General features: G+C 41.9%; 1 protein-coding gene across 5 annotated transcripts in view; it reads right to left on the bottom strand.

The window, feature by feature from the left end:
• LOC126094616 (integrator complex subunit 1) overlaps window positions 1–26,313 on the bottom strand; it is a 301,226-nt gene that overhangs the window by 231,809 nt on the left and 43,104 nt on the right. For all 5 annotated transcript variants that reach the window (XM_049909116.1, XM_049909125.1, XM_049909100.1 and 2 more), the window contains exon 6: window positions 20,701–20,836. In XM_049909116.1, coding sequence (XP_049765073.1) covers window positions 20,701–20,836 — 136 coding nt within the window. The remainder of the gene's footprint in view (window positions 1–20,700; window positions 20,837–26,313) is intronic.

Below are 26,313 nucleotides of genomic sequence, written 5' to 3'. Positions count from 1 at the left end.
AACCGCCTGCGGCTTAGAATCGAGTGCAAAGTAAGCGGAAGTTCTGAAATATGTTGGTAGGTGCCGCCACAACTAACTTCTGCTGTCGAATATATGTAGCGCTACACAGGCATGCTTTGCAGGCACAAAGATAAATACTGGCGCCAAAACCTCTGCGTCAGTAAATAAATTTAAAAAAAGGCGGAAGACGAGCTTTTTTCTCCGCCCTGAATTTCGACCACTGCATTTTCATACATTATCCAATGAAGTAAATACAAATTCCGTATTGTTCATCTTCGAATGTAGCAGCTTTTCAATGTACTACGAAAGTCCAACTGGCAAGACTGTTTGCGATGTTTGTCAGTATGGCCAATTCTACGTTCTGAATTTTTTCCTACCTGTGAGAAGAGATGGTTGTTAATGGGAACTTTTGTGAATCACATGCAGTATTGTCTTTACCATAAGAATAATACGAATATAAACATTTTGCCATGTATTCTTTCGTGTTTGCTGCTATCTCATTTAAATCCTGTCTGGCTAATAAACTACGAAACTAGAGTGAGACAACAGCAAACGCGGAAGTATACACATATCATATCATGTTTACATTCGTATTATTCTTATGCCTAACAGGGATACAGTCAGAAATGAAGCAGAAATAACCTCTGCGTCAGTAAATAAATTTAAAAAAAGGCGGAAGACGAGCTTTTTTCTCCGCCCTGAATTTCGACCACTGCATTTTCATACATTATCCAATGAAGTAAATACAAATTCCGTATTGTTCATCTTCGAATGTAGCAGCTTTTCAATGTACTACGAAAGTCCAACTGGCAAGACTGTTTGCGATGTTTGTCAGTATGGCCAATTCTACGTTCTGAATTTTTTCCTACCTGTGAGAAGAGATGGTTGTTAATGGGAACTTTTGTGAATCACATGCAGTATTGTCTTTACCATAAGAATAATACGAATATAAACATTTTGCCATGTATTCTTTCGTGTTTGCTGCTATCTCATTTAAATCCTGTCTGGCTAATAAACTACGAAACTAGAGTGAGACAACAGCAAACGCGGAAGTATACACATATCATATCATGTTTACATTCGTATTATTCTTATGCCTAATAGGGATACAGTCAGAAATGAAGCACGGCAATTGACTAGATTTTTGAATCTAAGATGGCTCTAATTTCTGTGCAGAAAGTAATGTACTAAAGAGGCGTCTGCAAAGATTTTCAAACGGAGAAAAATTTTCGCTAAACTCTCGTTAAGAACATATTCTATCATACGCAGTTTATTACTTGGTTCTTGTTGATCATTAACAAAGAAAGCAGCAGTGTAAATAACAACAAATAGCAGTCTCTTGCCATTGTTTCACTACTCAGACAATCCCTCCTTTTTTTTTTTTTTTTTTTTTAAATTGTAAGCGGCGGTAGCACGCACAAAAGCAAACCATGCCGCGAGTGGCACAGGTCGTAAACATTCATTATCAGAATGCGACAAACAATGCATGACACAGTACAGTAATGCATTTTCAGCTCAGAGTGACGTAAACACCTATAACAAAGAGAACAGCACTTATCAGATCAAAGAAAAATAAGCAATCAATTCAAACCAGACGAAGCACATGAAAAACGAAGGGTACCAGTATAAATACGGACGGAGCACCTGACGCATAGCAATGGTTACCTGGTAAAGCTTAACTGCTAAGCTTACGGCTCGAACCAAACTACTGTAGCTGTATCATCATTCATTCGGCCTAAATTGTGTCTCAAATTACAATGGACCAACTTTGTTTCGCTTTGGAGGTGCGGCCTAAAACTTCTCTCCCCTTGAATTTCGAGTCTCAAATTTCAGGTGCGGCTTAGATTCGGGAAATATTTTTTTCCTTAATTTCGAGTCTCATTTTTCAGGTGCGGCTTAGATTCGAGTGCGGCTTAGATTCGAGTAAATACGGTATACTCTCTAGAGATTGCAAGAGGAAAGCACCCATGAGAAAAATACGGTTGAAGATCTTGTGGAGATGTTGCCTCTGGGGAATGTCAAAGTCTTGGATCATCTGGTTGTGGATGGAATCCAGGCCTAGGGCCGTCACACATGAAGAGATAAGAGCTTGCATGAGATAAGAGCCTGCAGTGAAGGGTTCATGAAAGGGTTCAGCGTGGTGTGGGTTGAAACAGAGGGGGTCTGTTTAACTTGGCGTCTCTGCGAGAGAAAGGTAGCAGGATAGGAAGAGGATGCCAATGCTATCGCAAAGTGTGTTGCAAGGTGTTCTGCAAGGACCAATGGATCTGTGCACAAAGCACCTTGGAGGTTAAGATCCTGGACAGTTGACTGTTGCAGGCGTCCCAGATGGCTACAGAGCTCGAACCAAATCTGCGATGAAGAGGCATATGGCCACAGGGAGGAAACGTAGAGCTCCCAGCATTCTTCTATACTCTGTTAATAAGGTAACGAGCCTCAGAACAGAGACGCCTAAAAGCAAGGAAGTTGGTCTGTGAAGGGTGGCCGTTGGTGGCCCTGGACAGTGACCACTACAGACTTGGGCCAAGCGTGACCACTACATACTTGGGCCAAGGCAGTACGGGTCGACGACAAGGGGGACCTATGGATAGGGGAACAACAGTGCCAGCAGCTTGAAGAATAGTGGCAGAGACACCTTGCATCAATGCATGACAGCATCAATGCATTCAAGAGGGAGGTTTCAACGCACACAGCAGACATACATAAAGGCAAACTGGATCTGCAAAATGCCCAACGGGTGGATCTGTCTGCCTGGCGCACAGCAGAGGAACAATAGAATCACCGGAAAGTGGTCAATGTCACAAAGATCATCATGGGTTGACCAATGTAGGGAAGACATGAGAGCAGGGGAGGAGATCGTGAGATAGACAGCAGTAAAGGTGCCATGAGCGGTACTGAAGTGGGTAGGGGAACAATCACTGAGGAGACACAAATCAAAGTCTGTAATAAGTCGGTCAATTAGGAGACCCCTACCAGTTGAAGTGGCACTCCCCCACGGTGGGTGGTGGGCACTGAAGCCCCCATGGAGGAGAAATATGAGCGGGAGTTGCTGTATTAAAGGTAGACATTCAACATAGCGAAGTGGCCTACCTGGAGAGAGGCAGACATTGCAAACACTGATTGCCAGAGTCATTTGCACTCTAACCACTATTGCTTCCATGTTGTTGTGAAGGGGGATAACAAATGACATTGGAGAGAACCAAAGGCAGACCCCACCAGATGCTACCCTGGAGCTGGCACGGTTCCGATCGAATGCCCAATAACCACACAATGTTGGAGAATGGTCATCGCAGAAGTGAGTTTCTTGAAGAGCACAATAGAATGCAGAAAGGAGGAATCAAGACATTGTATTTATAGTAGGTGACTATAGTATCTGTTGCAATTCCACTGTATGATCATGTGGCGAGAGTCCAGGTTAGACATGGAGAAGCCGAGAGGAGGTCCTGTCACTCCGTCAGTGGTCATCACCGACAAGGATGGGGTGGTATCCATAAATAAGATGACAAACTCAGGTTGCGAGGAGGAAGATGGCACCTCTGGGGGCTTGTCTTGGGGCTTAAGTTGTTTCTTCTCCACCTCCACCTCCACCTCCACCTCCACCGAACAGGCATCTGCAAGATCCGGAACTGAAAGGGAGTGGGCAACCTACAGGCACACAAATTGTGTGTCTCGTGGGCAAGTTGTGTAGGAGGCCCGAGAGATGCCAGGGGGAAAGGTCCCGGGTGGAGCCCCTTCATCAGCAGGGGCCAAGGAAGAGGGACACTTCTTTGTCTGGGGAGGGCGAGCGGCTCCCAGATGGGCGGTTGTGGGAACTGCAGGGGAGGGGGAGGGGGAGGGGGAGGGGGAGGGGAGGGGGGGCAGGGCTAGGGTAAGGAAAAGGTAGGAGGGGAAAGGATATAAGAGAGGCAACAGTTAAAAAAAGTGACACTGAATGGAGTCTTTCATATTTTTGGTGCGCTTCAGCATAAGACAGGTGATCCAGGGACTTGTACATCTTCTTTTGTCTCTGGTAAGCTGGGCAATCCAGCAAGCAAGGAGAGTGGTAGTCATGACAATTGATACACACACAGGTGGCAGAACACACAGGTTTCCCTTATGGAGTGAGCGTCCACAGTCACCACACAGAGGGTCCACCATACAGCGAGAAGACATATGTCCAAAACGCAAGCACCGAAAGCACCTTGTGGGTGGTGGGATGTACAGCTTCATTTCACATCTGTAGCACATAACCTTGACCTTCTATGGGAGGATATCCCTCCCAAAAGCCAAAATGAAGATGCCAGTAATGGGTATATGCAGCCCCACCTCACGGACAGACTAAATGTGTTTGTGACCTAGCAGAGTGGAGGGGGGCTACAGAGGGGAAGGGAGAGGGGAGAGGAAACCACACCGGAGACACTAGGCATGGAGTTCTTCCCTAAATGGCTCACACTAAAACTAGAAAATTTAGAAATGGAGGTCAAACCTCAAGCAGGAACTTAAATGCCAAAAAGGATGAAAGAACAGGCAGAAGGAACAAAATTGTAAGCAATAAAGCCAGATCGATACAAATCAGAATACCAAGAGAGGGGAAGGAGTGGGCAATTGGGAAGGAGGGAGAGGGTGGGGGGGGGGGGGGGGAAGGGTGACAGAAATGCTGCCAGGGAAGGAAGAATGGACTGCGATAGCTTGTGGCCCTCTGTGCACCATGCATGAACTCACGAAAGAACCATGAGCCCCCTGGAGGATTTTGTCCATGGACTGTAATGACAAATGTGTTTATTCATTACGCTATCTTCTGCATTATCCTTTAAGGAGATAAGAATATTAACAAAGGACACAGTTGCTAAATTATACTTCATGAAATAGTTCTCACAAAATTGTTGTTTATTCATATTGGCAATTAATAAACTTCCCTCTACTGGTGCCTGTATACCCTGCCTGTGTACAGTAAAACCCCATTTTCACATTCCTGCATTTTACGTTTTCCCTCTTTTTATGTTTATTTTTGTTGGCGCCAATAAAGTCCTATTCTCTCAATACAATTCTTTCCTGCAACTAATAATTCTGTGTTACAGCATATCCCACGTTTTAGTTTCCTTTGATGTAATCATGAGCTTTCATATTGATGTTCATACAGATTTCTACAATAAGTGCATCATATTGCTCAGAGTCAGCCGTGAAACAAAGCAGAACATGCAGACTATAGATAAAGTTATTGATCATGCAATGCAAACAAGGGTCGTGGCCATCTGTATTAAAGGTTCACAGCATTTTGGAAGGGTGCCTTAATGACAATCGTGATCTGACAACAGTGGGTCCAGTAGCAACGTTCCTTTTCTTCACTTCATTGTATTACAACAGCTTTAATTTAACTTCACAGTCATTTTTAAGAAATAAACACCACTTATGAAAACAGCAATCTCTATAATGGGCTTTCATGTATCATTACTTCCACCTGAATTATGTTAACCAGTACTAGGAATGCAGTCATACATTGGTATGATCTGATGTCAGATGAAAACATTCAAGATACTCCATAACAAGACAATAATTTCTGCCCTCTTCCTCAACTAGGATATCCCTGAATCGAGTGACATTGTCGGCAACAAGCTGCAGATTTCGTGTCTATTGTTGTCTATTTATGAAGACTGCCAACTTTAGTGTTTTAACCAATACTGTGTTACAAGTTTTATCTATTATTATTTTACAGTGATTATCAATAATACATTTCACATTAGAACATTAATCTCTTTTTAATGTAGCTTCATGAAAGATTTTTGCTTCCATGTTTTATTTACACCACTGGACATGATGGAATGAAGAGGGTAACCTTCTTGTGTGTTGGTGTGTGTCAGCACTCAAGAAGCTGCCTTTGTTATAATCATGAATGCAGTGACCGAGTGATAATATACGCAAATGCGCATTTCCTTGTTCATTCCAATCGCATTCAATGGTGTAAAAACAACATGCATGCAAAAGTATTTTGTGAAACCACATTAAAAAGATATTCAGGTTTTAGTGTGAGACTTATAATTTTGCCCAGCATGGCATCCGGTACAGTTGTTTATAGTGAGAAAGTGAACAAAAGTTAATAGTTGTGTGGTGAAAAACGGAACATACGTAAATAACAGTGAAATAGTGAAGCTAAATGAACGTGTATCAAGCCTGCAATTAATTCTAGATGTACTAAGGCGGGACATTGCGCATTTAGAAAATGAAAATGCCGAACTGAAAAAGGTGCGTCATATCCCGATCGCCAAAGCATGTAAAACACGGAACTGGGAGCACAGGACTAGCATGATATCGGAAGAAAGAAGCGAAAAGGTGATAAATACAACGAATGGAATGAACTGCGGCAATAAAAGCAGTTTCAGTGTCCTACCTACAATAAACGAGTGCTCTGAAGTGGATATAGGCCTACAGGCAGAAACAACAAGGCAACATATGTTTACTGGGCCAAAAAGGGTTGGTCTTGTGAAACCCAGTGACTGTAGAATTCCTGTGGTAACAAAAAACCGTTTTCATGCACTAGATTCAGATATAAATGTGGAATCCACGGAAAACTGTGACGACACGCCGAATCTACACTCCTGGAAATGGAAAAAAGAACACATTGACACCGGTGTGTCAGACCCACCATACTTGCTCCGGACACTGCGAGAGGGCTGTACAAGCAATGATCACACGCACGGCACAGCGGACACACCAGGAACCGCGGTGTTGGCCGTCGAATGGCGCTAGCTGCGCAGCATTTGTGCACCGCCGCCGTCAGTGTCAGCCAGTTTGCCGTGGCATACGGAGCTCCATCGCAGTCTTTAACACTGGTAGCATGCCGCGACAGCGTGGACGTGAACCGTATGTGCAGTTGACGGACTTTGAGCGAAGGCATATAGTGGGCATGCGGGAGGCCGGGTGGACGTACCGCCGAATTGCTCAACACGTGGGGCGTGAGGTCTCCACAGTACACCGATGTTGTCGCCAGTGGTCGGCGGAAGGTGCACGTGCCCGTCGACCTGGGACCGGACCGCAGCGACGCACGGATGCACGCCAAGACCGTAGGATCCTACGCAGTGCCGTAGGGGACCGCACCGCCACTTCCCAGCAAATTAGGGACACTGTTGCTCCTGGGGTATCGGCGAGGACCATTCGCAACCGTCTCCATGAAGCTGGGCTACGGTCCCGCACACCGTTAGGCCGTCTTCCGCTCACGCCCCAACATCGTGCAGCCCGCCTCCAGTGGTGTCGCGACAGGCGTGAATGGAGGGACGAATGGAGACGTGTCGTCTTCAGCGATGAGAGTCGCTTCTGCCTTGGTGCCAATGATGGTCGTATGCGTGTTTGGCGCCGTGCAGGTGAGCGCCACAATCAGGACTGCATACGACCGAGGCACACAGGGCCAACACCCGGCATCATGGTATGGGGAGCGATCTCCTACACTGGCCGTACACCACTGGTGATCGTCGAGGGGACACTGAATAGTGCACGGTACATCCAAACCGTCATTGAACCCATCGTTCTACCATTCCTAGACCGGCAAGGGAACTTGCTGTTCCAACAGGACAATGCACGTCCGCATGTATCCCGTGCCACCCAACGTGCTCTAGAAGGTGTAAGTCAACTACCCTGGCCAGCAAGATCTCCGGATCTGTCCCCCACTGAGCATGTTTGGGACTGGATGAAGCGTCGTCTCACACGGTCTGCACGTCCAGCACGAACGCTGGTCCAACTGAGGCGCCAGGTGGAAATGGCATGGCAAGCCATTCCACAGGACTACATCCAGCATCTCTACGATCGTCTCCATGGGAGAATAGCAGCCTGCATTGCTGCGAAAGGTGGATATACACTGTACTAGTGCCGACATTGTGCATGCTCTGTTGCCTGTGTCTATGTGCCTGTGGTTCTGTCAGTGTGATCATGTGATGTATCTGACCCCAGGAATGTGTCAATAAAGTTTCCCCTTCCTGGGACAATGAATTCACGGTGTTCTTATTTCAATTTCCAGGAGTGTATATAGTGACAAGCACATGAGCAGAAACTTCCGCAATAAACGTGAAGACAAACTCAAAGTGAAAATATTCTCTGATAGCCATGGACGTGAGATCGCAAAAACACTACATTACAGTCATTGTATACAAACAACTAGTATTGTCAAACCAGGTGCACCCATCCACGAACTCATTAGAAACATAGAAACTGAAAATGATCGTCATATTGTCGTCATAGCTGGAGCCAATAATGTATATAAAAACGACCTCCACAGTGCAACACGAAACCTTAAGGCAATACTAAATTCAACACAAGAGAAATCAGTTTTTGTAGTCTGAATTCCACATAGGCATGACCTTTCAGAATGGTCATGTGTGAACGTGGAAATCATAAAAGCAAACAGGCAATACTCAAAGATTTGCAGGGCCTACCAAAATGCATATTTTATAAGTATGGACTCCTTGCAAAGAGACTGTTACACGAGACATGGCATGCACCTTAATAACAGAGGCAAGAAGATTCTGTGCCAAAACATCAGCATGATACTGAAAGCATCTGACAACCAAGAAGTAATTGCTGCTCTTCCTGTTCCTTGCTTGACGCAAGCAGAGCCTGAAGAAATGGTTACTTCTATTGCAGCAGTAGAAGTAGAGGTGGAAGCAGCAATTATACCTACACACATAACAAACGCTGCAGCAGCAGTACCTACCACACTTCATCTGCAGGATTCAACAGCAGCAGAAGATGAAGCAACATCCAAATCTCCACTGTCACCAGTTGCCACAACAATGCCTACAGCAGCAGCAGCAGCAGTACCTATCACACTTCACCAGCAAGATTCAACAGCAGCAGAAGAAGAAGCATTCGCCTTATCTCCTCAGTCACCAGATGCCACAACAGTGCCTCCACATACCATAACAGCAGTTCCATCAATTCCTGTAGTAGCAGCCTCATCTACAATATCATCGCAAGGAGGGAAGAGTAGGCATACAACAGTAGATGTGCTACCACTCCAAGTGAACAATTTTTAGTAAAAGGCAACAAAAGGCAGAAATCCAAAAGATAAGCCCTGAAAAAGGTTTGAAAACCAATCACCATAATGTTCAGTGTGTAAGCAATATGAGCATGGATCTTAAAATATGTTACCTTAACGTTCAAGGACTGAAAGATAAAGAACTTATCATAAATGAGTTTGGTCTTGATAACCAGTTTGATATTTTTTGTCTGAGTGAACACTGGGCTAATGAGAATGAACTTGCAGTTGCCAAATTTGACAATTTTAGTATAGTAAATAGCTACTGTAGGAAAGAGCACATTAGAGGTGGTGTGCCAATTTATTCCAACCAGTCACTCAATTGTACAATAACTAAACTAGACCTAAATTCCTTGTGTGATGAACAGCACTTTGAAGTTACGGGTATAATCATTAATAGTCATAAGCTAATAGTAGTATCCCTTTACAGATCACCAAAGGGAAGCATTAACATATTTTTAGAAAAAATGGACAGGCTATTGAGTGAATTAAGTAATATTAAATGGCTACACTATGATATTGCAATAGGAGGCAATTTGAATGCTGATTTTGATGTTACTAAATGTAAAGGTAGTGTTGCAGATCTGGAAAACTTACTAAGACAATACAATTAACATCATGTTAACAACAGGCCCACAAGAAACAAAGCATGTTTAGATAACATCTTTGTAAACTTCAAGACCACTGAAAACACATGCGAAGTTGTAGTGTTCTCATTCTCTGACCATGACTCCGTATCTCTAAATTATGCAAGTAAAATTCCCCTCAATAGGAGCAATGCAAACAGACCTGTCCCAACAGTTGTGATTACCAGACCCGTAACTGAGGATAAAATTAACACATTTCGTAATTCCCTTGCTGACAGAGATTGGTTTGGCCATTGTAGTGTCGATCGACATTACACTTCAAGTAATGACCTGCCAGCCAAAATAATATTTGATAGATTTTTTAATGCATTCTTGACCCTATTTAACTATAGTATTCCCATAAAGAAAATCAAAATAATGGACAGCAGCCACAAATCCAGATCTCAAAACAAACAAAATATATGGTACACTAAACAGCTGACAGATCTAAAGAAACAAGTTTTGTCAATGTACAACATATACAATAGTATGAAGTCTGACTGTGCCAAATCAGCCTATGTGGAATGCAGGAATGAATACAAAAAAGCCATCCTGCAGGCCAAAAAAAGCTACAATGCTAACAGCATACATAATTCCACCAATAAATGCAAAACCGCTTGGAAAGTAATTAACAGTGCTGCCACAAACACTCAATGAGTTTTTTATTAATTCAGTGAAAGAAATAGGAGATGCAATTATCAAACCACACATTAGTCCATCAGAGTTACTCTCCCAAAATTGGGGTAGACAGTCACTAAATACAAGCATGCTAACCTTCTCCGAAGTAACGCCTAGATATGTACAAGGGGTCATAAAACAACTGAAATCATCTGATAGCTTAGATATATATGGCATATCATGCAACCTGCTAAAAAAAAAGAGTGTGATTGCATTCTGTACCCTTTAACCATTGCATAAACAAGTGCTTACTTGAAGGATATTTTCCTGATGAGTTAAAACTGTCTAGGGTCGTCCCAGTATACAAAAAGGGAGATAAAGACTCTCCATCTAGTTACAGGCCTATTTCAATACTACCTGCATTCTCCAAGGTAATAGAATGCATCATGTACCAACAATTATCATCTCACTTTGAGAATCTAGGAATAATTAATGCTACACAATACAGGTTTAGGAAGAATCTGTCAACCATTGATGCAATCAACACGGTAGTCAGTTACATCCTCAAAGTTTTTGAGAACAAAGGCTTTGCTCAGGTCTCATTCTGTGACCTAAGCAAGGCCTTCGACTGTGTTGAGCACACGCCACTAATAGAGAAACTAGAATTCTACAGCATCAAAGGAAACAGTCTCAGACTATTAAAAGCTTACCTCAACAACCGTAAACAGGTAGTTTGTGTTGGTAAAGAAATGTCAAACATAAAAATGTTAAAGTAGGTGTGCCTCAGGGATCTGTACTGGGGCCCTTCCTGTTCCTGTTTCTGATAATGATCAATGACCTCCCCTCGTTTATTAGATCAACCACTGTATTGTATGCAGATGATACGACTTTTCTTCATAGCAGTAACAATCTTAATGATCTTAAAACCTGTGCTGAAAATACACTCACTCATGCAGCATATTGGTTCAGAGCAAATGGTTTCCTGCTAAATGAAAATAAAACTCAGCAGATAATCTTCACTCTAAGAGACAAGTCACTATCTGATGACCCTAGTTCTGTTAAATTCCTGGGAGTTTATTTAGACGAAAAGTTATTCTGGGGCCAACATGTAAACTATATTAGTAGTAAGCTATCTAGAGTAATTTATTTATTAAGACAACTCAGAAATTGTGTACCTGAAACATACATCAGATCATCTTATTTTGCATTTTTCCAAAGTATAATATCCTATGGCATTATCTTGTGGGGTAACTGTAGTCATATACATGACATCCTATTATTGCAGAAGAAAGCCATTCGGATAATTACAAATTCTTCACATTAGGCTCACTGCAAACTCTTATTTACCAAACAAATATTATGACTGTAATAAACCTCTATATATACAATGTCTTAATCTTTACGAAGAAGACCCTACAAGATGTGAAACGTAGAGAAAATGTACATTGTTACAACACAAGAAGCATCAAACACATATACACGTCTTACCACAGACTATCAAAATCAATAAATAGCTATGAAGTCACAGGGCACAAACTATTTAATAAGCTGCCACATGCCATACAGGATCTCCCTGAACATACATTCAAAGAAAGACTGCATGAATGGTTTATTGCCCACCCGTTCTATGATATCAATGAATTCTTCAACTGTAAAATGCAGTAATCCAACAGATGACCCACTGTACATTTATTGTAATATAAGCTAAAATTTTTCAGTAGTCAATACCTTATCACACTGTATTATAAATTGTAACTTCATTTGATGTTGTCAATTGCTGTAATGGCCTAAAGACAATAAAATCTTTATTATTATTATTATTATTATTATTCATTTCAAAATGATGATAAATAAAACATTTAACACACTATTGCTTAAAATACTAAAGTAGGTAGACTTTGTAAACAGAAAACAATAGGCACGAAATCTACAGCTTGTTGCCAACAAGGTCACTTGACTTGGGGACATCCTGTGTGAGAAAGAGAGCGGACATTGTCATTGTTACAGAGCACATCGAGGAGGAATGTTTATGCTTTACATCAGGTTGCACCAACCTAAGACTGTGTGTCTAGGATGAATTAGTGTATTTCACGCTGAAGTAACCATTTGTGAAAGCCCGCTATATTGACAGCTGTCTTCAAAAGTGGTGTTTGTTTGTATAAATGACTGTGAAATTAAATGAAGGCTATTGTCACACAATGCAATGAGAACAATGAAGGTTTCTACTAGAGTCATCATCATCAAATCACTGAAGTTGCTGCTACTGAAAACAGAAGACAGCCGACAGCACATGTTCCGAATCGCCCAACATATCATGAAAAGACCTAAGCAAGAAGTTTTCCTGTTGCTAAAAAATACAAATGATTACTGCATATTTAATTAAGAATTACGAAACAAATTGCACCATACTCCGCAAGCCACCTGACAGTGTGTGGCGGAGGGTACCGTGAGTACCTCTATCGGTTCTCCCTTCTATTCCAGTCTCATATTGTTCGTGGAAAGAAAGATTGTCAATATGCCTCTGTGTGGGCTCTAATCTCTCTGATTTTATCTTCATGGTCTCTTCGCAAGATATACGTAGGAGGGAGCAACATACTGCTTCACTCCCCAGTAAAGGTATGTTCTCGAAACTTCAACAAAAGACCGTACCGAGCTACTGAGCATCTCTCTTGCAGTCCGTAATGCATTTGCAATTACTAAATGATCCTGTAACGAAGCGTGCTGCTCTCTGTTGGATCTTCTCTATCTCTTCTATCAACCCTATCTGGTACAGATCCCACACTGGTGAGCAGTATTCAAGCAGTGGGCGAACAAGTGTACAGTAGCCTACTTCCTTTGTTTTCAGACTGCATTTCCTTAGGATTCTTCCAATGAATCTCAATCTGGCATCTGCTTTTCCGACGATTAATTTTATATGGTCATTCCATTTTAGATCACTCCTAATGCCTACTCTCAGATAATTTATGGAATTAACTACTTCCAGTTGCTGACCTGCTATATTGTAGCTAAATGATAAAGGATCTTTCTTTCTATGCATTCACAGCACATTACACTTGTCTACATTGAGATTCAATTGCCATTCCCTGCAGCATGCGTCAATTCGTTGCAGATCCTCCTGCATTTCAGAACAATTTTCCATTGTTACAACCTCTCGATATACTACAGCATCATCCGCAGAAAGCCTCAGTGAACTTCTGTTGTTATCCGTAAGGTCATATATATATATTTAAAAAGAAAGATGATGAGACTTACCAAACAAAAGCGCTGGCAGGTCGATAGACACACAAACAAACACAAACATACACACAAAATTCTAGCTTTCGCAACCAACGGTTGCCTCGTCAGGAAAGAGGGAAGGAGAAGGAAAGACAAAAGGATATGGGTTTTAAGAGAGAGGGTAAGGTGTCATTCCAATCCCGGGAGCGGAAAGACTTACCTTAGGGGGAAAAAAGGACAGGTATACACTCGCATACACACACATATCCATCCACACATACACAGACACAAGCAATCACACAACTGGTCTGATAATCCATATGCCTTGAGGAAGTCAAGAAACACGGCATCTACCTGGGAACCCGTGTGTATGGCCCTCTGAGTCTCGTGGACGAATAGCGCAAGCTGGGTTTCACAAGATCGTCTTTTTCGAAACCCATGCTGAATCCTACAGAGTAGATTTCTAGTCTCCAGAAAAGACATTATCCTCGAACATAATACATGTTCCAACATTCTACAACTGATCACCGTTAGAGATTTAGGTATATAGTTCTCCACATCTGTTTGACGTCCCTTCTTGAAAAAGGGGATGACCTGTGCCCTTTTCCAACCTTTTGGAACGCTACGCTCTTCTAGAGATCTACGGTACACCACTGCAAGAAGGGGAGCAAGTTCCTTCGTGTACTCTGTGTAAAATCGAACTGGTATCCCTTTTCTCTTCTGAGCGATTTTAATTGTTTTTCTCTCCCTCTGTCATCTATTGCGATATCTACCATTTTGTCATCTGTGCGACAATCTAGAGAAGGAACTACAGTGCAGTCTTCCTCTGTGAAACAGCTTTGGAAAAAGACATTTAGTATTTCGGCCTTTAGTCTGTCATCCTCTGTTTCAGTACCATTTTGGTCACAGAGTGTCTGGACATTTTGTTTTGATCCACCTACCGCTTTGACATAAGACCAAAATTTCTTAGGATTTTCTGCCAAGTCAGTACATAGAACTTTACTTTCAAATTCATTGAACGCCTCTCACATAGCCCTCCTCACACTACATTTCGCTTTGTGTAAGTTTTGTTTGTCTGCAAGGCTTTGGCTATGTTTATGTTTGCTGTGAAGTTCCCTTTGCTTCCACAGCAGTTTTTTAATTCGGTTGTTGTACCATGGTGGCTTTTTTCCATCTCTTACGATCTTGCTTGGCACATACTTATCTAATGCATATTTTACGATGGTTTTGAACTTTGCCCACTGATCCTCAACACTATCTGTACTTGAGGTAAAGCTTTTGTGTTGAGCCGTCAAGTACTCTGAAATTTGCTTTTTGTCACTTTTGCTAAACAGAAAAATCTTCCTACCTTTCTTAATATTTCTATTTACGGCTGAAATCACAGATGCTGTAACTGCTTTATGATCGCTGATTCCCTGTTCTGCGTTAACTGTTTCAAATAGTTCAGGTCTGTTTGTCACCAGAAGATCTATGTTATCGCCACGAGTCAGTTCTCTGTTTAACTGCTCGAGGTAGTTTTCAGATAAAGCACTTAAACAAATTTCACTGGATTCTTTGTCCCTGCCACCCGTTATGAACGTTTGAGTCTCCCATTCCATATCCGGCAAATTAAAATCTCCACCCAGAACTATAACATGGTGGGGAAATCTACTCGAAATATTTTCCAAATTATCCTTCAGGTTCTCTGACAACAGCTGCTGAGCCAGGGGGCCTATAGAGACATCCAATTACCATGTCTGAGCCTGCTTTAACCGCGACCTTCACCCAAATCATTTCACATTTAGGATCTCCGTCAATTTCCTTCAATACTATTGCACTGTCTGTCGCTATAAACACGCCTCCCCCTTCACTGTCCAGCCTGTTTCTGTGGTATACATTCCAATCTGAGTTTAGAATTTCATTAGTGTTTACATCTGGTTTCAGCTAACTTTCCGTCCCTAGTACTATGAGGGCATTGTGACTGTTTATTAATGAGAGCAGTTCTGTGACCTTTCTATAGATGTTCCTGGAGTTTACTTCTACCACATTAATATTGTCATTTGTTTTGCCTACTGCTACTTTGTCACGTCTCAGGAGGTGTCTTGTCGGGCCTAGGGAGGGAATTCTGTAACCTAAAAATCCCACATGTGCACTCCACATGTACTCCGCTACCCTTGTAGCCGCTTCCTGCGTGTAGTGCATGCCTGACCTATTCAGGGGGACCCAACATTTCTCCTTCCGATAGTGGAGGTCGAGAAATTTGAACCCCAGATCTCCGCAGAATCATCTGAGCCTCTGGTTTAAGCCTTCCACTCAGCTCCAAACCAGAGCACCGTGATCGGTTCTGCGAATAACACTACAAATAATTGGCTCAGATTCCACCCCACGAGTGAGGCTTTCCGCCTTCACCAATTACGCCAACCGCCTGTATGAACTGAGGATGACCTCTGAACACAGACGCCAGGAGTCATTGGTGCCAACATGAGCAACAATTTGCAGTCAGGTGCACTCGGTGCTCTCTATCGCTGCCGGCATGGCCTCCTCCACAGGGGCCTCCTCCACATCTTGGGTGAGGCCCCCCAGCAAGCAGACAGAGTCAACACTGGCCTTTTTCCCCGACCTTTCCGCTATTTCCCTAAGGGGCTCCATCACCCACCAAACATTGGAGCTCCCAATCACTAATAACCCCCCCCCCCCCTTTCCCCCGTGTGCCTGCTCGGACCTTGCTGAAGGAGCAGCCACATGTCCACTCACAGGCAGAGTGGGCGATGCCACATGACCAGCCTCCACAGGCAGGTGGCCCAACCGCGCCCAGTACCCTCAAAGATGTCTCGACAGCAGGGACCACGAGTGAAGCATGTAACACCTGGGGTGTACCATGCGACGCACCACTGCCACTACACTCTGAGGCAGCAGCCAGAAGACGGCTGACCGCGGCCATCAGCACGTTCAGCTGCTCGCGAAGTGGCCAGCTCCTCCTGCGTCCGTACACAGCAGTCACACATCCTACCCATCCTAAGGAATCAATAATTTACTGTAGAGAGTTAAGTAATGAACTTTTAACTGGACTGCTAATTCACTAAAGGCGACTGATAGCTGAGTAAACTGTGGTTACTAGGCACTTCTTGTTGGAAACAATGAAAATAAGCACTAACTGTCTCTGGATTGTATTAAAAACAAACACGAAATCTATGGAACACAATTACCAGTACTCGAACATTAAAGCTTCCTAAAAGCAAAAACACACGGAAAAAGAAGTGACAAGTAAGAAAAACACAGTTAATACTTAAATTTACGTAGCTTGCTGCACAGCAAATGTGAAGCAGATGGCAGTCTCAGTAAAATCTATATTCTACCTTTTCCATACAGTCATTACTTCTTTGAACGCAACAAGGGGGAATTGTAATTCTAGCAATGAGCCCAAAAAAATAATATGTAGCAGTAATAATAAGCAAGCAAACACTAGTGTAAAAGCCATGTTCTTTAGTACACTTGATTATGAGTGAAACGATTAGAAAAGATACGAAATGTATTTCTGTGGAAGAAATAATTATGATTCTACAACGCGTAGATTCCCACGCCGGATTGAGAGTTCGATTAATGAAGGACCTAGGATTTTCTGCTTCTAGCCTGAACAAGACTGTGTGAAATCAGCCCAACATCAAAGTCAATGAGACAAGGTCTGGTTCTGTGGCAAAAAAGCATAAATACATTCGACCATCAGCAGATGATAGTGTGGATAAAGTCACAGTGTGGTTTGTTAGCACGAGAGCATTGGGAATTTCAATTAGTGGCAACATACTGAGAGAAATTTCTTCAGTTTGCTGCATAAATGGGGGATCACCAACTTCACAGCATTGAATGGTTGGATCAATCAATTTAAAACTCTTCATTGCATTGTTTACAACCAATTGTGTGCTGAAAGTCTTAAGTTTTGATAGTGGAAGTGTGGACCAATGGAAAAAGAAATGCAAAATATCTTTAAAGATTATGATCCAAAAAATATTTTTAATGTTGACAAAACTGGACTATTTTCACAACATATTAGTAATTAAGACCTTATGTTTACTGTGGGAAACATATTGATAAATAGTGTTGGAGTGACTAAGCTGTCACTCAGAAATATTAAGTTAGCGTCCCTGCCTCCTAACTGTACAAGTGAGCTTCAACTGTTAGATCTGGGAATCATCCATTCATTTAAAAGAAATATATAAAAATATTTGTTCAGAAGGTTGTATCGATGTACAATAATGGCATGGACCCAAAATCTATGACCATACAACTTTTAGATGCTATGCATTATGCAGCCACTGCATGGATGGATGTGACAAGCTATATCTAACTGTTTCGTGAAGGCACGATTTAAGTTCACAGAAAACATAGCAATCACCGGCAGAACATTTGTCTGAGCCTACAGATTTTTATGTGACACATATATCATCTAGCTTCAAGAGTATGTCAGTCATCATTTCAGAGGTGCCAACAGTAGATAGCATCATTACAAAACATTCTGAAGAAGGGAAGAGCAGATGTGATTGGTGAACAGAATGAAGAAGATGACAACCAAGAACCAGTTGTGCCAAACAGTAGAGAAGCTGTGGAAGCTATTATCATTTGAAGGTAGTACGTTGGCAATGTATAAGGTAATGATAATGCATTTGATGCTTTGTATTGTGGAGAGATAAGTAGAACTAATTACTGTTAAAAAGAAACAAAAACAATTAATTATTTCATTTTTTAAATAGGCAAAATTTAAAATTCTTCAATTTCATATTCTGAACAACATCAAGAGAATGTCAGTAAAATTAATTTATTTATTTTCATTTCTTGTGTTTACCATGCTTTCCTGTATTTTACACATTTCGGTCACTCCATGTCAAATCATCAAGTCTCACAACCTCCCCTCCTTTGATTTCATTAGTGTTTTAGGTAAATCTTGTCTGCAGTTTCAGATATCTGGATTAATTATTGTAAGACATACCATTAACTAAAATAGCTTTACAGTCCTTCATATATTGAGGTGTAAATCTAGTTCTGCTTAGGATACAGATTTGATCTTTGGCTCATTTTATAGAGAAAATGAAGGGTTTTAATTGTAGGCTACTTTCAAATTACACACAAAAGTTTTCTGACCAAAAATTCTGTTTTCAAAATTTTGAACTACTTTTTGTGATAAACCTACAAATTTAAAATTTTGATAAATTAATATAATATTAGTCCATATGTGTTTAATACAACCTGAAAGTTTCAAGCTATAACTCAAAAGAGCTTTCAAGTTGTTATCAAAATTTTCCAGTGATATGCTCATTACCCTAAAAAATACGGATACTATGTTTAAAGTTAGGCAGTGTGTGAAACCAAAACTAATTTATAATTCTGTCCACAGGTGGCAGACTAATTGAATGTGATATGCATGTTAAGTTTCTATCAACACCGCTGAGTAAAGTGCCATACTTTTTCTCTTTACAGTGAATGTTCATGAGCAGCTCTTCTGTTGCAACCCTTTCAAAGAAGAGAAAAAACAGTCATGTTGTGAAAAACTTCGACCTATTCAAGAATGGATGGTGAATTTGCTGACTGATGTGAAATTACACTGTAAAGTCTGTAGTAAATGCAAAATAAAGCTTCATAAATTGAGCAGCCCTAATGACATCGGGAACCACCTCACATCAATCACCTGAGTACAAATGACAGCCTCGACAATGGGCTGGCCCTTTTATACTTTGTGTACACGATAATACCACCATCAGTACATGTGCATATCACTTCCCATGACTTTGTCCCATCAGTGCATATCGGGTGTATTATGCTCAAATCCTGACATATGCCACTAAGACCTAGGTAATGAAGAGAAGAGAGAGAAGCAAAATACAAGGTAGTGAGATGAAATTTTTGATAAATAGTATTGGAGTGACTAAGCTTGACAGATCAAGGAATGAGAGGATCACGAAATTAGTAAATGAAGAACCATTACAGGATAGGTTAGAGGAGTCAAGATTTAGATGGTGTGGATATGGTAAGCTAACTGAGAAGAAGAGGATACCGAGAAAGATATACTGGATGAAAGGCAAGGGAAAAAGACCAAAGGGAAGCCCACGAGGCAGGCAGCTGAAATGACTGAAGCTGAATCAAGGTGGAGATGGAGAGTGGTGGAAAGACAGAAGACAATGGGAAGGTTTGTTTCGAGTAAGACAGCCCATGGCTGGAAGCAGCACAAAATGATGATGACCATGTTTTTGAAGCATGTCAAAAAAGAAACAAGACAAAACTACACAGAAACCAAAGAAATCAGCTAGCAATTATTAAATATCAAATCACAAAATTAAATTAAGTGAATGAACAAATAAACACACCATTGATGCACACAGTGAACTTCTCTTTTGGGGATAAATAAGGTTGTGCCAGTGTACAAGAAACAGGCCAAGGAAGACCCAACACCTACAGACGAGTTTCAGTATATCATGCTTCTCAAAAACATTGGATATGCTTATGTATAACAGATTAGTTGTTTATCTGGAAAAGCACAGTCTCATACACTCACAGCTGATTTCAGAAAACATAAATCTAAAGGATCAGTTACTACTAGCCTGAAAACATATTATATTTGATGAAAAATGTTGCATCTTCCAAGTTTTTGGTTCTTTCCAAACCGTTTGACACTACTGTCCATGAAGTTTTTGCACAAAAACTTGAACACTATGGCATCTTTGTGCAAGCAGATTTATGCTGAATCAATAGGAAACCATCAAACAAGGATTCTTGCAGGATTCCATAATAGGGCAACCATAGGGAAACATTCCACGTGGGAAAACATATCTAAAAAGAAAGATGATGAGACTTACCAAACAAAAGCGCTGGCAGGTAAATAGACACACAAACAAACACAAACATACACACAAAATTCTAGCTTTCGCAACCAACGGTTGCCTCGTCAGGAAAGAGGGAAGGAGAGGGAAAGACAAAAGGATATGGGTTTTAAGAGAGAGAGTAAGGAGTCATTCCAATCCCGGGAGCGGAAAGACTTACCCTCTCCTTCCCTCTTTCCTGACGAGGCAAACGTTGGTTGCGAAAGCTAGAATTTTGTGTGTATGTTTGTGTGTCTATCGACCTGCCAGCACTTTCATTTGGTAAGTCACATCATCTTTGTTTTTAGGTATATATATATATATATATATAATGGCTTAACACCTCACATATTTCTATAACTAATGGTGTTAGTAAACAAAAAGTCTACAGGAAAAGGAACTGATTTTACTATACCTCTACAAGGCCCGCACATGCAGTGAGGAACCGCAGAAAATTACGTGTTATATTGTCTGGTGGCTGTCGGCGGTTCAGCTGTTCTCGCACAGCTTCCATTACTATATGTTCTACAGCTTCTTGGGATGAGGCATAGCTGAAACAACGATTGTATGAACACTTTCAATAAAAGAATTTTTTAGAATTTCTTCAGTGTCTCTGTGAAATGACAAATTCAAAACATTTTTGCTCTTTTTCCTTTTAGTTACTTTAAATATATTGCCTGTACAATGGATGAAAATAAGATTGATACAAACTATACTTTGTCCTTATTTTACTGTAAAGATTCCAATCAAAACACAGAAATGAACACGATTGCTGAGGTTGCGTGAAAAAGGAAGATTTGTTAACTGTTGAGTTGGCAACAATTAGTGCAAGTGTGACAAACATGCAGTCAGACATCAATACTTATCTTCGGATACTTTTTAATTTTTGCTATTTTAGAAGAGTTGGTAGGTAAGGAACACGATTTAGGTAAAGTGGAGATGAACAGGTGAAAAAGGAGAGTCACTAAAGCCCCACAGTGAAGAACACAAAGGCAGACAAACAGTTTCAAATTTGAAATTATAGTACCTGAATCAAAATCATTTCCCCATTGAAAAGACCACAAGCAGAAACCAATTACATGGTGAAGAGTGACAGAAGGCATACAGAAAATAGAAAATTTTAGTTAAACTATCAGAATGAAAATGCAAACCAAGGCAAAAATACTTTCTTTAATTCAACTTGCTTGTTCATATAACTATGTTCTTTGAAAAGTTATTAAGTCAGATCCACATGATTTCAGGATATTAAAATCCCATCCTCAAGCATGATCTACTACATCAAACTCACAAGCACAGCACCAATCAAGACCCCAAACCAACAGACTGAACCTCCACTCTGTAATTTTCTGGATATTCTGGTTCACTTCTTCATTACTTCCAATATTCTTAATACTGGTGGTATTTACAGAACCCTTTTGTTTCTATTATAAATCTCCATTACAGAGCAAGTAATCTAACTTTCTAATCAGTGCGAAACTTTTACAAGCCATACAGATTCTGTTATTACTGTGTAGTGACAGTTTCATGTTCCTAAAGATGCATTTCTTATTGCAGAAATTCTTAGTTAATGCATATGCTGTTTTCAATTTGCTGACTTGATCATATGCTGCAGTTCTTTCTACTCAAATTTTATTGTATTATTCCTCAAAGTATTTGAAATTTCTGGCTCTTGCCATTTCATTTTGTTGTAGCCTCTACATATGCTGACAGTAATGCTAAACTGTTGGCAATAACCAGACAGTTTACCTCAATTTCCATTTGATGTTCAACCTAGAATGATTTTTTTACTTTTGTGATTTTTGAGTTCAGAGATACCATTTATTCTGAATTCTTCCTAATGCTCAGTTAAATAATAAAAGTAATAAACCATCACATTGCCTTATGACACCCTCCAAAAGTCATGCATACCACTGGAAGTTAATCTTCAATGCAAACTTAATCATTTTTCTGTTGACCTGTGACTGACATATATTACATAAGGATGCTGTAAAATAATATCAGTTTGTGCAATTTTAAATTGTCTCAAAGTTAACCATCCACTACTATCCTTAAGGCAATCAATATTTTAAGCACACTGAAGAAGAACCTTGGTGCACAGCTGAGGTGTGCAGTCTATAATACAATGCTGAAATTTTAGTACAGCAAAAGAAAAGTCGTATGGCATAGTTCCTTTGTGGTACGTGGGAGCTGTGTCTGAAATTAATTAGTTGAGTGTATCTCACTATACTGAGTGCCAATATTATGTACCCCAATATTTTTTAATTATATGAGCAGCCACAAAAGTGAAAAAGGTTGTTATCATATGATATCTAATATATCCTCACATCAACCGAAAAGAATAATTTCTGCTTAATTTACACCTGTAGACAAAAATAGTTGTGCCAGAAAGGAGTCAGTGAAATCATGTCAAAGTTGATGGGTAAGTCCCACATTATAAGACATTTCCACTATTCCTATCACTACACCTGGCCATACACAGTACAGCAGAAGTGGGTATTCCATGTATCACAACTGACCATGCATCCAACATGGTATCAGCTACTGAAGTTGAATAGTTCTTGGAGGAAAATTTGACTCCATTATTAGCAGCCGTATGCTTTAGAAATGGGCTACAAAATTTTCCAAAACAACTGACTGATCCATTCAATACAACGTGTGAGAGGAGAGACAGTAAATGGGTAGGATGTAGAGGGACCAACCACCCCCATTCAGCAGACTGCTCCAACTCAAGTGATAGCCAATGGACAGTTGGCACCTGCATGCAGTGGTGAGCCAAAAAGCTGATGTACAGGCAGTTTGGCAACTAAGCTGTAACCAATGCAATAATATGGCCTCGGATGAGCATCTGCAGGCCATGGCCGGCAAATGGTAACACGGTATGGAAGCAGTTAGGACCACCTGGCAATTAATCTAACCAATTTGCACCTGCTCACAGGTGAGCAGACAGTTGCTCGCAGGTGCTAATCCCCCATGGTGCCTAGCCTATCACACAGTAACCGAGGAATATCAGACACTCTCCTAGTGACACAATCTCACTCTACCACCTAGTAAATAAAAGGTGAGATTATAGAACAACAGGCTAAGTATGCAGCATCACTGAAGACCTCTCACATAAACTCAATGGGTAGTTCTCAACAGGGAGACAGCATTAGCCACCTGCATTAATTTATGGTGGAATGACCACACAAACCTAATCTCAATCAGACTGTCATAATAACAGCTTTCAACCAGTAGAGGCCTTTGTCATAATTAGACGGCAAACACACACATATACACACGTATGCGAACACAACTCACACACACTACTGCAGTCTCAGTGGCCACACTGCAAGCAGCAGCACTGGTGAATGGTGGGAGTGGCGACTGGGTGGGGGTAAGGAGGAGGCTGGGGCAGGGAGGGGGAGGGATGATAGGGTAGGCATGGTGGACAGTGACATGCTGTTGGGGAGCGTGAAGGGATGATGTGGAGAGAGAGTAGGGCAGCTATGTGCAGTTGGGAGGTTGGACAGAGGGAGCGGAGAGTTGGGGTGGGGGAGAAGAACCGCGGGAAAGGAGAGGAGTAAAAAGACTGCATGTGATGGAGGAATGAGGGCTGTGTAGTGCTGGAATGGGAACGGAGAAGGAGCTGGAAGGGAGAGGACAATGACTGACTAAGGTTGAGGCCAGGAGGGTTATGGGAACGTAGCATATATTGCAGGGAAAGTTCTCAATTGTGCAATTCAGAAAAGCTTGTGTTGGTGGGAAGGATACATATTGCACAGGCTGTGAAACAATCACTGAAATGAAGGATGTCGTGTTTGGCAGGGTGCTTAACAACAGGATGGCCCACTTGTTTCTTGGCCACATATTGTCGGTGGCCATTCATGCGGACAGACAGCTTGTTAGTCGTCATGCCCACGTAGAATGCACCACAGTAGTTGCTGCTTAGCTTGTAGATCAGTTGACTGGTTTCACAGGTAGCCCTGCCTTTGATGGGATAGGTGATGTTTGTGACTGAACTGGAGTATGTGGTGGTGGTGGTGGTGGTGGTGGTGGTGGTGGTGGTGGTGGGAGTATATATAGGACAGGTCTTACATCTAGGTTTATTACAGGCGTACGAGCCACGAGGTAAGGGGTTGGGAGCAGGGGTTGCGTAGGGATGGACAAATATATTGTGTAGGTTTGGTGGACAGCGGAATACCATTGTTGAAGGGATGGGAAGGATAGTGGGCAGGACATTTCTCATTTCAGGGCATGACAAGAGGCAGTCGAAACCCTGGTAGAGAAGGTAATTCAGTTGCTCCATCCTAGGTGGTACCAAGTTGTGAGGGGAATGCTCGTCTGTGGCCGGAGGGTGGGGCTTTGTGAGGTGGTGGGGGACTGGAACGCTAAGGCATGGGAGATTTGTTTTTGTACAAGGTTGGGAAGATAATTACGGTTTGTGAAGGCTTCAGTGAGACCCTCTGTATATTTCGAGAGGAACCACTCGTCACTTCAGATGCGACATCTACAGGTGGCTAGGCTGTATGGGAGGGACTTCTGGGTATGGAATGGGTAGCAGCTGTCAAAGTGGAGGTGTTCATATTCCAACAATTCTTAGCCCTTACCAACATAGCCCTGCAAAACCATTTCAACCAAGTCCAATCCTTCTTGCAGTACCATCTCTCCATCCACAAAATTCTCCTGCCATGCAATCCCAAATTCCTGGAACCCATAACACACATCGAAACTCTTACCCTCCAGGAATTGGAGCAACATGCATGCCACCTCAAAAAGCTCTCCACCCTCTTACTTCCTATTCCCGCCTTGGAGTAGCCCCCTCTACAACAATCTCCAAACCACAAAATCCCCTCATAGCTGACAAATCCTGTCTCACAAACCTACTACATTTACCCCACCCTCCAAAACCCCCTCCCACTACCACACAGAATCCAGAACCTAAACAAACCCAAAACGCAGTCATGAACTTTTCTTGCAAAGCCTTAGCCCCACAGAAATATCAGTCCTTTCCGAAGGCCTCACTTTTTGCCCCGCTACCAAATTGAATCATGCAGGACTTGTTAAATATCTTCTCTCCTACTCCTGGTCCCTACACTAGGTATACTTTTTCACCACCAACCCTACCAATCAGACTCAACCGAAGATCAATACTGAACCCTGCCTAACTCAGTTCACTTCATCCAACCGTGATCCACCCTCACTGCCTCCAAATCACCCCCTGCCAACTTACTAGAATTTCTTTACCTCGAAACTTGTCTCACCATCATTCCCCAAATCCCTGAACATGCAAACTAACCTTACATCCACAGAAAGAATTGCAGTCCACCATCTTAAAACTGATCCTGATCTTATAATCCTACCTGCAGACAAAGGCTCCACCACTCGATCTGAACCGCAAGGATTATCTGGCAGAAGGACTCCGTCAGCTATCAGATATGTTCACCTAGAAACCTTGCTCCAGTGATCCCATTCCAGCAGGATCTCCAGTCACTCCTCAAATCTTCAGGCTCTTCCCAGAACCTCTCCCTAGAGTTCATCTGTCTACTCACCCCTATCATTCCCTGCACTCCCACCTTCTACATGCTTCCTAAAATCCATAAACCCAGCCACCCAGGAGACGCCACAGTGGCCAGTTACTTTGCCCCCACTGAGATAATCTCTGTTCTTGTAGACCAACACCTTCAACCTATTACCCAGAACCTACCCTCCAACATAAAAGTTACCAACCATTTCCTCCACCGACTCTCCACAGCTCCTGTCCGTTTACCACACGGTGCTCTGCTCATCACTATTGATACCACCTCCCTTTACACTAACATCCCTAATGCCCATGGCCTTACCACTACTGAATACTACCATTCCCAACGCCGACAGATTCCAAACAAACTACCTCCTTCCTAGTCACCATGACCTACTATATCCTCACCCACAATTACTTCTCCTCCAAAGGCATTATCTACAAACAAATCTGCGGTACAGCTATGGATACATTTGTCATAATGATATCTCATTATACCTAAAAACTCACCACATATGTGGCAAGATGTAA

This window comes from Schistocerca cancellata, chromosome 1, assembly GCF_023864275.1.
Source record: "Schistocerca cancellata isolate TAMUIC-IGC-003103 chromosome 1, iqSchCanc2.1, whole genome shotgun sequence".
NCBI lineage: Eukaryota > Metazoa > Arthropoda > Insecta > Orthoptera > Acrididae > Schistocerca > Schistocerca cancellata.
This window is presented reverse-complemented; position numbering and strand designations above follow the sequence as displayed.